At 41.2% G+C, this 18251-nt stretch overlaps 1 protein-coding gene across 3 annotated transcripts in view; it reads left to right on the top strand.

The window, feature by feature from the left end:
- LOC136856558 (uncharacterized) overlaps nucleotides 1-18251 on the top strand; it is a 90732-nt gene that overhangs the window by 45813 nt on the left and 26668 nt on the right. For all 3 annotated transcript variants that reach the window (XM_067134407.1, XM_067134406.1, XM_067134408.1), the window contains exon 3: nucleotides 10869-10972. In XM_067134407.1, the coding sequence (XP_066990508.1) occupies nucleotides 10869-10972 (104 nt within the window). The remainder of the gene's footprint in view (nucleotides 1-10868; nucleotides 10973-18251) is intronic.

Below are 18251 nucleotides of genomic sequence, written 5' to 3'. Positions count from 1 at the left end.
TCTTAGTCATCTCAACTCGACCTTGAGTTCAAGCCAGCCCCCCTCAGCTCCTTAGCTAAGAAGTCCTAGGCTTCAGAAGAAGATTGCAACTGCTGATGCCTGGACGAAATGATACTTATCGAGTCTCTGGAACTGGCAGCGACATTGCCGAGACGTGGGAATGGATCCCTTCAGGAGAAGTATCTATTTCCCTTAGGTCTCGGCAATTCTTTCCATCGAACTTTCATCCCACCACCTCTCCCGTGCTCCTGATTTGGGAAATGCCAGCCGGCTAGAGCTAATTGCCTCGGTACCCTGTCATCTTGCAGAAGCTTCCCCATGGTGGAAAATGGAAGTCTGCTTCCTTTTCCCCGTTCTTTCCTCTTCGATGTATGAGGAAAGAGTTAAGCTAATGCTTGATTGAAGGAACCTTCGAATATGCTTGCATATTCCCCTCACATCTTGTGCCTACTTACGGATTCACAGATTGAGGAATAGGCGCACACTGGTAAGACCTTGTCTTGAATTTGTGTGACCGAGATGATTAGTACCTTCTCATCACTGTCCTGGGCTCAGGGCAGCCTTTTGGCCGTCCGAGAATTCAGGATGGGTTTTGCGGCTCTCACTGGTTTCGGTGAACAACAAAACCAAAGTAGTGGCATTTGTCGACAAACAGGAGGCAATCGTTTTTTCCCCGTTTCATCTCGACATTTGAAGGTACTCGAGTGTTGTTCTATTGCACACTCGACAGCTCAATTAACCAGATGCATTCCTGGTGGGGATGTATTGGTAGGCAAGCCTGGCCTCAGGTTTGAGTGATCGGGACGGAACATGCTGCTCACTCTTCACGAAGATTCATGCAGAGACTGCTGGACTGAGAAATCCCTACCGTCCTTCTGTTGCCTACCTGCACACAAGTCAGTAGTGTTTTCTCGCTCCTTCATACCAGACAAGGGGCCGCTCCGGTGAGGCATGCTGTCTTTTTGGTGAAAACTAGATATCGACGTTTTTTCCCTCCATATTTGTCCGTTTCGCTAGGGGTTCACAAACATTGCTCACCCCGAGTTACAGACAAATACTTGAAGACTTCGCCTTCATCAGACCTGATTGCCAAGGCATCGAGAAGAATTCCACTTGACCCAACTTCCTGTAGCAGCTACACAAGAAGCGGTTCTTGAGGCAGTACATCCCTGTGTGTTCAGGACTGGGAGACATTCCAGCTTTCCTTGCAAGCACAGGCTTTCTCGCTGAGCGGCAACGGATACAGCTGGATATCCCTTGAAGTCCTCTGCAACACTGTTCCAGGGACTGGATCCGTCTTCGCTGGTGGTGTTGTTGTCGGAACTTCTTCTCGGGTCAGAGTCGCTTGTCAGGTCTGGACTTCCTTGTCTTCTCCACCAAGGGTTGCTTGTCTCCCTTTCATTTGTGAAGAACGTAGGTCCTTGCGACATAGTCTTCTATCTGAAGTAGCCTTCATCTCCTCAGTCGAGAGTTAGCTACGAACGAGAAGCTTCTTCAGTCGTGCTGTCCCAGGGAACTGTTTCCTGGGTAGCATGTGACTCTCGTTTAGGGTTCCTGTCCGTGCCTTGCACTCGCCTTACAAGAGTCGTCGGATAGAGATATGCCCTCTTAGGTCCATCTCTCATCTTACTCTGGCCTTTGCATAGAAGATGGAAGAACAGGGATGGGGATCATACCTCGACTCCTTCTCGGATGTCATAGGTGGACCCCGAATCCATTGGCATCTACTGTGGGTTCGAGTCCTTCTTGTTCCCTCCTCCTTGGACTTTGTGTCGATGATCCAGATCATTCGTTACTTTGTCCTATTAGGGAGCTGTGGTACTTTCTGAAAGGCTCGACATTCCTAACCTGGATGTTGTCAACGTTTTCGCTAGTACTGTGTCTCCTAAGGAAGAAGCGTCTAAGGACACATCTTCCTCCTGACTTCGTGAAGCGATCAAAAGAGGTACTCGGCAGCTGACGACGACGGTACCGATACCTTCCACCCTAGAGCTCATGAAATCGATGGCTTAGTCCATCCCTCGCATTCCAGAAGTTTCTGTCGGTCTGGAAGCAAGACGTGGTCTCAGACCACACTCTTGTCTTCTCCCTTCGGTCTTGCCCACAGGCCCTTGGAACCCTTTTTCCTTGGCTCTGTGGTGGCTGCTCATGTCTTACCCGGCTCCTTGAAGAGGACGAATAGCATCTCGCCTAAGGTTCCGAGAGTGACTGGCCTTTCTTCCTCCTCCTTCCCCGTCCTCCAACTTCTCCTCCTTAGGGATGAGAATAGGACTCGAACCAATAGCTGCTGGAACTGGCACTGATGCGGTAAGACTACACATCGAGCACCCGATTTTTGGTTATTGAGGCGCCTCTGTTAGGTATGTATCGGCGCCAATACCCAATTATCGACGCCGATAAGCGGAAATCTGTGATTTTCGGCGCCGAAAATTGCCGATTTTCGTCGCTAGACAAGCCCCGTAAAGCCGGATCGTCATTAACTGAGCCCGCCGTTAACCGGGGACAGCCTGTACTCTGAAAGATTAAAATTACAATTAGGGCACTGAAACTTACAGTCTGTGGCTTTTTGAGAGCTACGCAAGAAAAAATCACTGACACTTTTGTTATGGCCTTGCGTAGTGCTGAAAAACTCTAACCACTGAACTGCTCAGTTTGACACACGAAGGACGAGTTTGGAGACAGCATCCAATGCCTCCTCAGTCGAAAGGGTGCTCCAGTTTGTTGCGCTGTACCTGGCATCTAGGGCACGCTGCAGTGCCAGTGTGCAATACACTTGATGTACCGTCTCGTCGGCTGGCACCTTGCAAAGTCGAAGCCAACACTCCATTGACCTTCGCCATGATCGAAACGCGCCCGTCGACATCTCCATTTCACATTTCTCGGGGGCTGCGGACGTTGGCACCCTAGACGGGGATCCACGTGTTCCAGATAGGGCAGTGTTGGTGTTACTGGTTTGGAGGGCCTCGAGAGTACGTTGCTGTTGCGCCAGCCATAATTGCGTATGTGCAGCATTATGAGGAGCTGGCGAATAGGAGCCTCTTAAGGCCAGTAGGCCTTTGGGCAGCTACTGTAGGTCGTCTTAGGGTGGGCATTCTGCTTCCCATGTGTAAGCATAGGTAACTCACTGCACCATGTAGGATGTTAGATGCGTAGGATTGTAATAAAACCACGGTGCCCAGTGATGCGTGTATTGCAGAGTGATGCTTACTACAAGAGCGCCAGTTGCATACTGACTCGGTTAGAGGGAGACGCCAACCTTCCCTCGGGCGGGAAAAACAAGTCTCGTTCTTTTCTACAATCTTACAGTTAGGTTAGGCGAATCAATTTATTTCGACTCATTCAGAATGAGTATAGCATTTCAAATTGCGAAGTGATTGTATAGCCTGAACGGTTTGAAATGTACTAACCTAATTGTAGCCCAAGTTTTATGCTATGACACCCAGGTTACTTCAACTATATTATTCTAACTCACAATTAAAACCATGTTGCGTTGTGTGTATTGTCCAAGACATAAATGGTACAAACTTACTGTTAATTCAAATGGTGCATTCGATATTCTTAACCTGAATTGAGATTGGCATGAGCACAATCTTTACTTTGTAATCCTAATCCAAAGGACACTCCAAGAAATTCTCCATACATTTAGATATGCATATCTCCCGAAGGAAATCTCCCTAAATGAACTTTATGATGAGAAGGAATACTTTAGTGAATTTGAAGGCACTAACAACTATGGCTGAATCTCCTGAGTCCTTCCTAGGTACAGCTACACTGCATCAGAGCTGTAACGAGACTGACTTCACGATAGTTGCTGACTAACACCAAATGTTCGACTAACAACCGAACCAAGAAACAACCGACGATCGATACTTGAGCACTATTACATGTACAGTAAACCCCCTTATTCATGGGGGATGCGTACCACACCCCCGTGAATAGCTAAAACCTGTGAATACTTAGAACCTTTCTAAAACCACTTAGAACTGCCTATTTTGATAGTTCAAACACAAAAAAAGCTAAAAATGCTTATACAGGTATTATCCTACTTATGGTGTGGTTAGGTCCCAAAAAAACCCATCGTTTGTCAGAGAAAACGTATCTCGAATATAGCCTAGCCTACACTGGGGCATTCGGTACCATGTACAGTATACATATATGGTAGCCTAGCCTACTATAAAGTATACTCTATACATACACGGTATAGTAATTATTAATATCAGCTAATTGTGGAGGTTCACACAGAGTGACTTATGATAATTCAGTACAAAGAGAAATTGATAACAAACAAGAATTAGCCTAGCCTACACTATGGTATATCGTATATATATACGGTAGCGTAGCCTACATTATACTCTACTCTATATTCACAAAATGGGGTTTGAACCCGAAGGGAAACGAAAACCATATTTTTAGTCTGGGAGCCGCGAGAGCCTCATGCAGTTATGTCTGCCTTAGGCAGCGCCCCGGCTAAATCCCTATCAGAGAACTTATAGCACGGAGTTGGCACGTATTCATTCCGGTTAACGGAAGATTGTCACTATTGTGATGTTGTATTATACAAACATCAACATAACGAATATGCATCTTTTCCATGGATCTTTTAAAATATTATGCCTTAATTCACTGTATCCAGTAATATTGTATATATTCTTATACTGTATTGCTTTTGTATTATAAATTCCAATCATAGCAATCAATATTTTGGTTTGGAAATCGATTACGGGGTAAGTTTATTTTGCTTTATTTAACTCAGTTCAGAGCACTTTTCTTGCTTCTAGTTAGCATAATTGAGTCTCTAGATACTTTATTTGTTTGGGGCATGGTTATTTTTCGTGATATGAAGTGTTTTGAAGTCGAAATATAACTTAAATAGTCTCATTGTGAAATTAACTTACCTATTTTTTTCGTTAATAGATGACGTTGGCTGTTTGGGGGCGTTGGTTTTGTGTAAAAAAAAATAAAGATTCCATTTGCTATTTTCACTTGATTTCATCATAATACGAGCTTTACGTATTTATCATTTATCGGTGTAAAAAATAGCAGTAATGTGTTCTTTCATGCCCAGTAGTTTTGATTAAAATACTTTCTCTCCAATTTTAATTTGGTCAAGTTTTATCCATGTTGCCAATGCAAGATAATTTATAGTCATTACCAGCTTGAACATTGTTTTCTTAGTTTCAGCTACAACTTCCAGCTTAAATGTAGCAGTATATTTCCTTGCTGATCTTTTATCCATACTGAATAAGGGTATAATGTAAAAATATATCAGTCCTGTTCTACTTTACTTCATTTGTACTATAACTACGCTAATTGTTTATTACCTTACGATGGTTGAAATACAAGCAAAACGGCTGTCCTTATCAGATTTGGTGATAAGCAAAACAACAGTTTCTCGGTCAGTTGTCTATGACTGTACGCATTTACGCAAGAGTATAATGTTACTAACAATACTTTTATCATTCTCTTTTACTTTTTAACTAGAAGATGGGATAAAGAGAAGGAGGAAAAGAAGTTGTCTATTGTAATTTGGTCTCTCTTGCTGCCTGATTGTACACTGCAGCCTGTGCCCATGCAAAATTCTAAAATATTTCTAAATATTGTTGTATCGGTATTAATTGCTTACCCCATTGCAAAATTGAATTATCGTAAGGTGAATTATCATAATTCGAGCACTACCTGAGTATTTTAATAATGTTATCACAAAAAGTGCATTTAGTCATGAAAATGAGATGAAAATACAGTAATTAGTGAATATTTCACAGTGAAAAATACCGCAAATGGGCGAATTTTCAGCTAATAATGCGTATATATGTTCCATAGAGAAATCTGCGAATAGGTGAGACCGCGAATACGGGAGGTTTACTGTAAACTTACAATTAAATACACGAAACAGCCAAACAATGCTTTTCACAATTAAATACAAACACAACAAAACACAATACCCTTCTTCCACTTTACGTAAATAAGGAAAACATAAAACTATTCCACAACTTGCGGAAAAGTACAATCTCTCGCCAAAGTTTTGTTAATTACTGCCGTTCAACCACGCTGCCTTTGCCTTCATAACTGAGAGTTGCCCAGAACCTCTTAGATCGCCATACAGAACCTGACTGACAATGCACAGAATGAAGTGACAGACCCACACACAAGTACAAGAGGGCGGATAAAACAGCGGAATCAGTAAAACAAGGCTTTTCCAATATAACTATTCCAAACAACTGCAAAACCTGACAGTAAGCTGTACCTCAGTTGTTGCTCTCTCTCTCTCTCTCTCTCTCTCTCTCTCTCTCTCTCTCTCTCTCTCTCTCTCTCTCTCTCTCTCTCTCTCTCTCTCTGCCAAATTTCTTCCTTTTTATTTCTTTGCTTTGTTACAGTACAGTACTGTACATATCTTTTAATAAAATGTGGAAAAATTGTAAACATGAAATAACAAAACAAGCTCTGACAAGTCAGACTTCTACCTTGCCTACTTCACCAATCCAACACTGCATCCCCACCCTCTCCCAGCCAGGGAAATTGCTCCCCAGCTACACCCACTTTCTCTGAGGGAGTTCCTTTACACATCCTTACCGCCCCTACTCTCCCTTGGTGCCCAGCCATCCATCCCACACCCCCACCTTTGAAACTTCTTGAGGCCTCCTGTACCCCCCAAAACCCTTCTCGATCTGTTTATTAGTGTAAACAGTGTCACCAGAATTTTCCTGGGGCCGTGAAGCATTGCCAACCATCCAAGAGTGGTTTTTGAAATTTTATGAAATTTATCTATCATATATCTTTGGTCATTGGTCCCTGGTCAAGGTGTGATGATAAATGTTGAGTTCTGGAAAACGAAGATCTGGATAATCGAAGGATTGCTGTATTCTCGGTCCTGTTAAGTCTTTGAGTGACATTAGTGTGGTGGAAGGACCTTTGATGACTGCTAACAGGTTCATTCCAGGCCTCAACTTGGTGTTAGAGAAGTTGGAGAGTGTGTCTGGACCCTCAGGCTTGGCCAGTGGATGCATTTCTTCAAGATTAGTTCTTAGACCCCTACGTCCTTCCCCCTTTTGCAGTAATAGGGAAGTTTCAGGAAGCAAAGAACTGAAGAATGACTCATGTAGTGCCTTGGTGGCCTCACAGAGAATGGTTTCCAGACCTTCTAACTCTTTCAGATCTCCCTTGAATTCTTCCATTAAGGAAGAATCTACTCAGACAACTAAAGTCCATGCAATTCCACCAAAGCCTTTACATGCTAAACTTAACTGCTTGGAGACTCAACTGTCTCCTGCAAGCGAGAGGGTTTTCTAAGGTATCTCAGAAATCTATCCTTAGATCAAGGTGAGAGACAACCTTGGCCTTGTATCAGAGGCATTGGGTTGCACAGTGTTTCTGGTATTGTTCTAGAGTGATTTCCAGCACCTATGCCTCGATAGACAACATCACTGAGTGCTTTTGCTTTCTTAGATATAGTAAGAAACTTTTGGTGGCTGCTATTGGAGGGTATAGATCCATGCTTTCCTTGGTTTTGCATCATGTACAATTGGATCTCTCTAACAATCCAGACCTTAAGGCAGTGTTAAGATAATTTGAGATTGAAGTCCCCAGAGTTTAGTATCAATCTCTTTCATGGAATGTAGGAGTAGTTATGAAATTTTTATCTGCAGATCCCTTTGAGCCTTTGGAATCAGCTTCCTTGAAGTTCTGGGAATGAAAACTGTTTTTCATAGTCTAGCTACAGCAAATGAGTTGTAAGCATTCTCCAGTAATAGATTATTAATAAATAAATAAAAACGTATTAAAATTCAAGGAGAATAGCATCTTTGCTTGAACTTTTAAAAGTTCCAATTGCATGGTATCCCCAAGGAGACTGTTCTACAGTTCAACGGTGTGAGGAATAAAGGACCTCTGGAACTGAGAACTTCAACAGCGAGGCACAGTTACTGCATATTAGTGCTGTTGTTCAGTGAATCTGGTTGCTAAGTTATTACCAAGAATTGTAAAGATTCCAAATTAAACCATGTCAGTGGGGAATGAATACTCTGTTCTGTTAGGATAGTTGAAATTTATGTAGATAGGTTAAAGCCTGTAAGGGGCCAATTAAGCATTTATTTTGTGGTGTTAGAAAGCCTAATACAGCACACCCTTATGTAAGAATGCATTGTTTTTTGTTAAGCTTTTAATAAGAATAATGCAAAAGAACTTGATCCAGATCTCTTACCTTTGTTGAAGGTAAATACAGTATTCATACCATAAGAGTGGTTGCCACATCATTTAATTTTTTTCAGATCTTGTCACTTGAGGACATGATTAATGTAGCACAGTGGAAGTGATTGGTTTTTGTTGCTCATTATGTTAAAGTTGTAGAAATTGCATTTGAGGACTGTAAAGCCCTTGGTCCAAAAGCAGGTAAAGCCTTTTCCTGAATTGAAAGAAAGAGCACTATTTTGGGCTCTTTGCATTTTAATCCTGGGTGATGGCTCTTTGGGGAGCATGAAGGTACATGTGTTGTATTGGAGTGCACCTTTTTATCATTAGGTATTTATTTATATTGACTGTCATTTTTTGGGCTTTTGAAAGCACAGGGGTTCCATCGCACTACTTCCATTCATTTTGGCTGAAGATGAAGTGGTTTTTTTCAGCAAGACTGCTCTTTGCTGCACACACACGAGGGCCTTGCTGCCTAAATGGAATCCACCCTCAAGGAAGGACTCCAGGTCAAGTAAGAATGTTTTGGGTTTCATGCAAGAAGCTCTTAGCTCACTCTGTTGAGTGGATTTTGTCTAGATGCACCACCCACCATCCTTTTCTCTATGTGGGAATCATATTCTTTAACAGTATAAGATTCATCCCAAATAATATAAATTTTCATAATTAAATGTAGTACAATATGTGGGTAATTACTTAATGTTAAAGTAGACCCCACCCAGCCTCCTCACAACTTAGTGGGCTGTCAAAGGGAATTCTGACAAGAACTAAACATTAGAAGAACACCTACTGGAAAACAGGTGAACTAGACAGTCATCTGGGTCTGCCAATCATCGTCTTTTGTTTGAATGTTGACTAGCCTATTGGCATGGAGATATAATTATTATTCAGGAGATGAACACTATTCATATGGAACAAGCCCACAGTGGCCATTAACTTGAAATTCAAGCTTCCAAAGAATATGGTGCTCATTAGGAAGTAAGAGAAGGTAAAGGGAAGTACTGAAAGAAGAGGTCTCACTTATTAAAAAGAAAAAAATAAATTGATAAATTAATAAATAGATAAAAAGTATTAAAATGGAAGGAGAATAGCGTTAGGGTTGTAATGCATTGCATCTTTGCTTGAACTTTTAAAAGTTCCAATTGCATGACATCCTCAGGGAGACCTCCACAGTCCAACAGTGTGAGGAACAAAGGACCTCTGGAACTGAGAACTTCAACAACAAGGCACAGTTACTGCGTATTTGGACTGTTGTTCAGTGAATCTGTGTGCTCTCAGCAGGAAAAATGGATCAGGAATCATTTGTGGATGTGAAAGATCTTTATTAAAATACAACTTATGAAAAAGTGACATATGAGACCATCCGTTGATGGTCCAAGCCATAACTGCTAATATTAGGAAACAGAGACCTACCACCACCAACAACTCAGTCAAAAAGAGATAAATCTCCAGCAGAAGCAGGCATCCACACCAGAGACAGTATTCCAGTAAAGGAAGCACAAATGACCTAAAACAAGTTGCGTTGATTTTATGACTATTATAAATATATGAGGCCTTTTGGAAAATACCTGACTTTCGTGCAGCATTTGCTGAAACTTTCATTAGATGTTCCTCAAAAGTAGGATGTGCGTCAAAAGTTACACCTAGAATAGTTAAAGCTTCAGACTCACTCAGCAAAGTTCCATCCTCCTGAAGGGAAGGATGGGATGGAAAATCTGTACGTGATCTGCTAGTCAATAGTGTTTTAATTTTATTGGAGTTCAGCCTCATACCCCACCGACTACACCATTCACTGATCCGGTCCATGTCCCGATTAAGGTTGAGGGTAGCTTCATTTCTCATAAGTGGAGGCTTTGCCACACCTACAAGTGTTACATCATTGGCATACTCAACAACCTCGTTTTCCGAGCCAACAGCAACATCGCTTGTATACACCAAGCATTTAGTGGATTAAGAACACTACCCTATGGAACTCCAGACACAATAGGTCTTGGTTCACCAAAGATCCCATCAACAGCAACTAGCTGCTGCGTACCTGTAAGAAAATCTTGAAGTATAGTAATCCTATCTTATATAAACTCTCTTTATCAGTAGGTAAGTATCCAAACAATAGATTTAATCATGAAAATTTATAAATTGGTAAAAGGAATTACCAAGTGAAATGTGGTATGAATTTGTTCGCTATGCAATGTAACCATTTTTGGAACCACCTTTACTGTTCTGTGGTAAGTGAGAGTTTAGGAAAATGCTGCTAGTACTAGTAAGATATAATGAATATATATTAGAAGTTAGGACACTGCTTTTAGAAGAGCAACAAGAAAACTAAAACAAAGTAAAGGTATTAATCCTGTTTGAATAGAAATGAAGATCAAGTCATCAGTTTTTTTTCAAGAAGTTTTCACTGCCAGTTATCAGCCTTTTGTGGTTTTATTGTTTTGTTTGAATTATGTGGATCAAAAATAGTAGTGGAATATTCTAATAAGAAGAGAATTATAAAATTTTCATGGGCCTGAATAAATTAACGTGAATAAAAAATAAATATAGGAACTATAGTGTGGTTTCTTGGCTTTAATTTTGATTATTTGAAGCAAATTTGTTTCAAGAACAACATCTGAATCTGACTTTGTAATTGTTGACAAATGTTTTCTTGAATTACATATGTAATGTGTTGTTTACATTTTCAGACTATGACTTGGAAAGAGTCAAAGATCCACGCAGTTTGGACCTAATATTAATGTCTACAAAGGAGCGAGAGACAAGGAGTTTCCCATTCAAAATGGCATTAATGGTAAGTTTTTTTTAATTTTTGAGGTAATTTGTTAGTTTCAGGAACTGCATTTGGAATTTAGGTGTAGCAGCCCCCAATGTTTTATTTGAGTGAATCAAGCAGAAAAAACTATGGTATGAAAAAATCATTAGTTTTTAAGAATCCTTTCATTCTGTCATATATTCTAACCATGTTCTTAAGGCTTATACTTAACCAGAATTCAGTTATACTTATTGAAACATTGAACTCATAGAAGATATAAACCATGATACAGGGGTATTTGTGATGTGCCAAGAGTGTCACTGTATTGTGTAATGAACCTCTGAGTTTTCCAGAATCTCTAGTGTAAGTCTTGTCAAGGTACCCATTCCTGGTTGAAATTGCTCATGATTACAAAATTAAAATGAATTGTTTAGGGAAATGAGGAATTACCCGTTTGCTTTCTACAAACAATTGTTTATACCCATGCAAAGATTATGCTGGATATTATAATTGGCTGGTGTTGCTACCCCCAGAATCACTGCAAAGGATTTACATGCTTGGCCTTGTGTCACTGCGCATATGAGGCTATCAGTCGAGAAACATGCCAAGCGCCATCCTGGGTCAAAGTATTTTTTAATTTAATTTATTATATTTTAAAAATGGCACTTGGCATGTTTCTTGACTGAAAAGCTAATATCTGCAGGTGGTGCAGCATTCAAGCATGCCATACAACACACCGCAGGATTTCTTCAGTTACTGCTCACCTCACGAGGGAATGCTTTTTTTTTTTTTTGAATGACCATCTTTTTGAAAGTACAGTACTGCAGACTTTACCAAGTCATGCTGTCAATGCTTGCTATTGTCGGGGCAGTACCCAATAAGGAGGCATCTAAAATTCCCTCTCAGTGAGAGAATGTCATGTTAAAGTTACATGGTTTCACCATGGAATATTTGTTACTCTTGTTGAAGGCTTGTGACAGGTGAGATGGCTCTTGAACCAGGGGAATTTTTTTTTTTTACCTGGGTTTGAACCTAATTGGAAGAGAGGGATGATTGGTGTCCATTCAGTAAACCAGCTGAAGAATGTGCTGCTAATCCAGTATTACAAAAACATTAGAAATACTGGATATAAAAATGTAGCAAAATCCATCAACCTCCTCAGCAAGTTGCACATGAAAGTGTAAATACTCGTACTGTGCAAGTAAAGCAACTTTTGCAAGACCATCTTCAAAAGTAGCAGGAAACCTACACAGATCCCCCTCGATGTGGGACCACCTTGACGTGGTGAAGGGGCTCTTGAACCCTAGGAATTTGTCCCCGGGTTCACGTGCAAGAGTCCCATAATGTATATTGTTATGTATTAATTTGGGTTAATTTTTGTGGAATTTTTCACTTAGTAAAATTCATTGGACCTGATAAATTGGAAAAGTCATCATAGCTGTGACTGGGTTTATATCTGAAGCTGATAGTGGGAACTGTGGTAGATCATCAGCTATCCCGATAGTATTTAGACCTGAGAGATATCAGATTGATAGCTCAAGGGCAGAACTATTCTGCAGGGCTGGGCCATGGATTCCAGGGGTGTCCTGTTTCTGGGGTTAGGATAAGACAAATTTCAGGGTGTCTGAAAAGAATATTAAAAATTAATATGTCTGAATAAAACAAATTTCAGGGTGTCTGACACTCAGTTGTTCAGAATGAACAAAAATTAATATGTCTGAATAAGACAAATTTCAGGGTGTTTGAAAAGACTTAGTTAAAAATTAATATGTCTGAATAAGACAAATCTCAGGTTGTCTGAAAAGACTCTCGGGTAAAATTAATATGTCTGAATAAGACAAATCTCAAGTTGTCTGAATAGAATTAATGGTTCTTAATGAACGGAAATTTAGCCCAAGGTTATGGAAGCATTATGTATATTTTATGTTGCGGAGAGACACTGCAGAACTAATTAATAAAAAAAAGGCATATGGGGTTATACACTTATGGTGTGTAAATGAAATTTTCCTTGCTCTTAAATAAGACAAAAATGATTAATCTTATAACATGCATGGGGCAGTCCGGATGGCCGAGGTGATGTGTGGGGAGGGAAAGAAATTGTTATTCTCCGCTATCAAAACAGACCTTAACTTCCACATGACTAATAGTACTTCAGTGTTTACTTCTGGTCTCGTGACATCTTTCGTCAATGGGTAAGTCAGGTGGGTGGTGGTGGGGGGTAGTGCGTCTCTTGACCGTGCGTCTGCCTTTTGGTTTTTACCTGGGCCTACCCTTTTTCCCATGTTCAGGGGTCCCGTAGTAATGAATGAACAAGGAAATTCTCGCTGATATATTCGTCAGTAAATAAATTTACAGGAATACTACGGCTCGCAGAGGAATATCCTGCTCAGTTAAAGAATAAAAGGTTTATTGCTTTCAAAAATGTGGCAAGGTGCACGGACATATGGATAAAAATTAGCAAGCGAAAGAAAGGGATATATGAGTGCTGTGTGTGTGGTTTTTATAACAATGGAATTTCTAATGGAACTCACAAATCAAAGATGGCAGATGGTTAGGGGTTGGCCCACGTGGCCTGGAATTGAAGATTCTGTGTTGGAATTACTATTCTCTCGTCTTGAGAGCGGAAATTTAGATTCCTAAATACTTCCTAGCTTTTCCTATTGATCAAGAGAGAGAGAGAGAGAGAGAGAGAGAGAGAGAGAGAGAGAGAGAGAGAGAGAGAGAGAGATAAATCCAGCGATGCGAAGATAGCTGGAGTCAAAGCCTTGGTGGTTGCCTACAGTGTGCCTGTCTGGGAATTCAGGACTTTCAAATAGTCCTTATCATCTGGACGAAGGAATAGATGCTCTGTTCCTTTTATTTAACTCTTCGACTGAGTTACTCTCTAGCTTCCTATTCTTAAAACATGCAGCTAACATGCGATAGCACCAAAATCTCTCGGAATTGTTAACCCTTAAACGCCTACTGGACGTACCATACGTCGACTAAAATTGTCTGTTGGGTGTCAAGTGGATGTACCATATGTCGACTAAAAATGCTTTTTTTAAATATTTGTGGAAAAATAATTATAGGCCTAGTTTGCGAAAGGTTTTAAATCACGCGCCTTGAGGGATGCTGGGAGTTCACGGATCAAGCTGTTGTTTTGTTTATAAAGCGTCACCCAGACGTGCATGCGCGAATTCCCTCCTTCGTACCAGAAAGCATCAGCGCGCATCGTCCGAGAGCGATTTTTGACGCATCCGTGTTTTGCAGAACTTTGGCGAGTGTTTGTGTATTTGTGAGGCAACAGGACGTTTGCAGAGATGTCTCAACGTCGTCAGGACCGTGAAAGGCGCATACTGCCTGTTGGTAGTGAGCGTGCGAGACGAGTTTTAGACTGGGATGCTGGAGAGGGACCAAGTACCCAAGATGACCCAGTTTCTCAACGCCGTGTTGTGCAGCCACGTGTGACGAAGCGACCAAGGACCACATCCCGTGCCTTTACGACCCTAGGAAGCATCGGGGTGTCCTGAGGGAGGGCATCCGAAAACATTTGGGAGGCCTCAACAAAAGGACATTGACGAATACTTGTCGGAGCTCGATCGAGAGCAGGTGGGAAGTCCTGATTTCGGTGGCAGTTGGTCATCCAGTGATGAGGACATCACGCCTGATGTTAGTGATGACGAGTACTTGCCCCAATGTCCGTCACAGGGAGCCACAGGAGGTAAGTGAATTGGAATTTAGTGGTTTCAGTGCATATGAGGGAGAGTCTGAGGAGGAGGAGGAGGCCCCGATTGTGGCTGGTGGGGACGAGATAGAAAGTGATGGTGAAAGTGAGGAGACGGACCAGCTGGGAGTGTGGGAGTCGTGTGGACTTGCCCGTGCGTCGTGCGAGCACAGGCCCGTGAAAGGTCGCAACGTCGTGGCAGCTTGGGTGAAGGCCATTCGTCCGAAAGTGATGAGGGGTGGTTGGAGGACCCCACCCCACCTAACATGCACCCATTCACGGCAGCACCTGGACTGACCGTCCCTGTGCCTCTCACTGCACTGGGGTTCATTCAGCTCTTCCTGACGCGGGAATTGCTGGAATTCCTAGTTGCAGAGACCGCAGATTACGCTCGGTACTGCCGTGAGGAACTGCAGACGACATTGTCGTATCGCTGGCGGGGCTGCAACCTCACGGACATGGCGCATTTTTTGGGGCTCCACATTTTTTTTGGAATGATGCCTGCTGCCGACGTCAGGCAATATTGGAGGTGGAATATTTTTTTAAGTATGCCCAATGTGCCCGGCATTATGCCCCGTGATAGTTTCCTGGCGATGGACAGGTATTTCAACGCCTTCAACCGAAGGGCTGTCCCCCGGAATAACCCCGACCGCCTCATCTTAGTCCGTCCAGTGTTGGAGTACATTCGTGAATGGTGCCAGTTTCTCGTGGTTCCTTCCAAGAACCTTTCTTTGGATGAGGGGATGATGCCATACAAAGGGCGTCTAAGTATAAAAGTGTACAACCCCAAGAAGCCAAAGAAATATGGTGTAAAGTTATTTTTCATTACGGAAGCCAACACTGGATACGTCGTGGACTTCTTGGTGTATTCTGGGGTCTTCTCCACGCTGCGTGGCACTGTCTTCGGTCTTGTGGATTGTTTCCGTAACCAGGGATACCACCTGTTTATGGATAATTATTATAACTCGGTATCCCTGGCCCAGGAACTGTATGAAGCAGGTGTGCACGTCATTGGTACTCTTCGGTTGGTGCGTGGGGCCCCGAATGTCCTCAAGAGGTTTGCTAGCCACCCGCAACATCTGGCAAGAGGAGAGACAGAGTGGCGGCGGAAGGGAGATGTCTTCGTCATCTGTTGGAAGGGGGTCTGACTCGTGCCCGTGATTACGACGAGTCATGAGCCCATCCAAGAAGAGATCATTCAGCGGAAGAAGACACGTCGGCAGGGCCGAGTTACGTTTGAGGAGTTTCGTGTCCAACGCCCTACTGTCATCGGGCACTACAACAGGCACATGGGGAGTTGATCTCTTTGATCAACTCATCCAGTATTATCCCTTCGCCAGGAGGTGGACACAGAAGCTCGTCAAATACCTCCTTCAGTTGGCCCTCCAGAATGCCTACATCCTTTACTGTGGGTACAATTCTGACGCTCGGAGGTTAACCCGCATCCAGTTTCTTGAGGTGGCTGGGAATGCCCTCATAAACTTCAACCCAGAGGAGTGGCCTTCCAACACCGCTCCCCTGCCCCGAGCTCCAGCTCTGCCCCGAGAGGAAAGGGCAGATGTCACTAGGACGCCGCCCCTGCTGCCGCCACCCTTGAAGATGTCGCCGCCGTTGATGATGCCGCCGCCCTGGATGATGCCGCCGCCCCTGGTGATGCTGCCGCTCTCCCTCACATTCCAGTGTCCCGTCGGGTAGTCGACCCTGTGTGTCGGCTGCAGGCAGGAGATCACACACTGGAGCTCCTAGAAGGGCGTAAACAGAAACAGTGCCGGGTGTGCCATATGAATGGCAGAAAGAGAGACACCCGGTACGTCTGTCGCACCTGCAAGGTAGCACTTTGCAGGTTCGAGGAGTGTAACCGCAAGTACCACACTGCGGTTATATATTGGAGTGCGCCTACCCGAGCGACACTGGAGGGCGCAGTGGGTCGCCGAAGTGCGGCCCATCCGCAGTAAGGGCGCGCGTCTCCCTCCTCCGCCTGTGCCTCATCATGTCGAGAGGAAAAAAATGCAAGACTCTTCAATGGAGGAGGGACAAAACAAGAACAGAACGAAGAGTCAGGATTACAAGAGAGTATTCTGCATTGAATTTATTTTTAGTCTTATATTTATTACAAGTTTTTATATATCTCTATTTACTGGTGTTTTGTATATTATTTCGTTTTATGCAAAAACAAAGTTTTTCACAAGCATTCCTTTTAGTTATGTATCCGTACCAAAGTAAAAAACAATATAATATTATATATATGTGTATGTATGAATGTATATATATATATATATATATATATATATATATATATATATATATATATATATATATATATATATATATATATATATATATATATATATATATATATATATACTGTATATATATATATGTATATATATATATATATATATATATATGTATATATATATATATATATATATATATATATATATATATATATATATATATGTATATATGTATATATATATATATATATATATATATATATATATATATATATGTATATATATATATATATATATATATATATATATATATATATATATATATATATATATATATATATATATATATATATATATATATATATATATATATATTTTTTTTTTTTTGGGGTCTTTTTTGGGTAAGCAGAAAATCTAATATTTTGGTGATATTCAATCCTTTACCTGCATTTTGCAACAAATGGAAAGTCTCTAGCACAATATTTCGATTTATGGTGAATTTTTTAAAAAAACTTTTTCCTTCAAGCTCCGCACGCTGAAAATCCACTGAAAATGTCAGCATTTCTTGAGTCACCTTGTCGTAATTTTTGCCGTTTTATATTATTCGTTACATAAAGTGTTATACATCAAAATGTGCGCAATTTCATGTAGAATACAACAAAAAATAAATCATTCTTTTAGCTCTTAACAGTTTTCAAATATTTTCATTTAAATCACGATAACTGACAAAATTTGAACATTCGGTCAACTTTGACTCGACCGAAATGCTCGAAAAACGCAATCGTAGGCCAAAATTCTTACATTCTAGTAACAATCAATCATTTACCTTTATTCTGCAACAAACAGAAAGTCTCTAGCACAATATTTCGATTTATGGTGAATTTTTAAAAAAAACTTTTTCCTTCACTCCGTGCGCGCTGACTCCGCTGAAAATCCTGGCATTTCTTGAGTCACCTTGTCGTAATTTTTTCGCCATTTTATATTATTCCTTACATAAAGTGTTATACATCAAAATGTGCGCAATTTCATGTAGAATACAACAAAAAATAAATCATTCTCTTAGCTCTTAACAGTTTTCAAATATTTTCATTTAAATCATGATAACTGACAAAATTTTAACATTCTGTCAACTTTGACTCGTCCGAAATGCTCGAAAAACGCAATCGTAAGCCAAAATTCTTACATTCTAGTACCAATCAATCATTTACCTTTATTCTGCAACAAATGGAAAGTCTCTAGCACAATATTTCGATTTATGGTGAATTTTTGAAAAAACTTTTTCCTTCGCTCTGCGCGTGCTGACTCCTCTGAAAATGTCATCATTTCTTGAGTCACCTTGTTGTAATTTATTTGCCATTTTATATTATTCGTTACA

Source organism: Macrobrachium rosenbergii, chromosome 36 (genome assembly GCF_040412425.1).
Source record: "Macrobrachium rosenbergii isolate ZJJX-2024 chromosome 36, ASM4041242v1, whole genome shotgun sequence".
Lineage (NCBI taxonomy): Eukaryota > Metazoa > Arthropoda > Malacostraca > Decapoda > Palaemonidae > Macrobrachium > Macrobrachium rosenbergii.
Note: the sequence above shows the minus strand (reverse complement) of the source record. Positions and strands in the feature narration are given on the sequence as shown.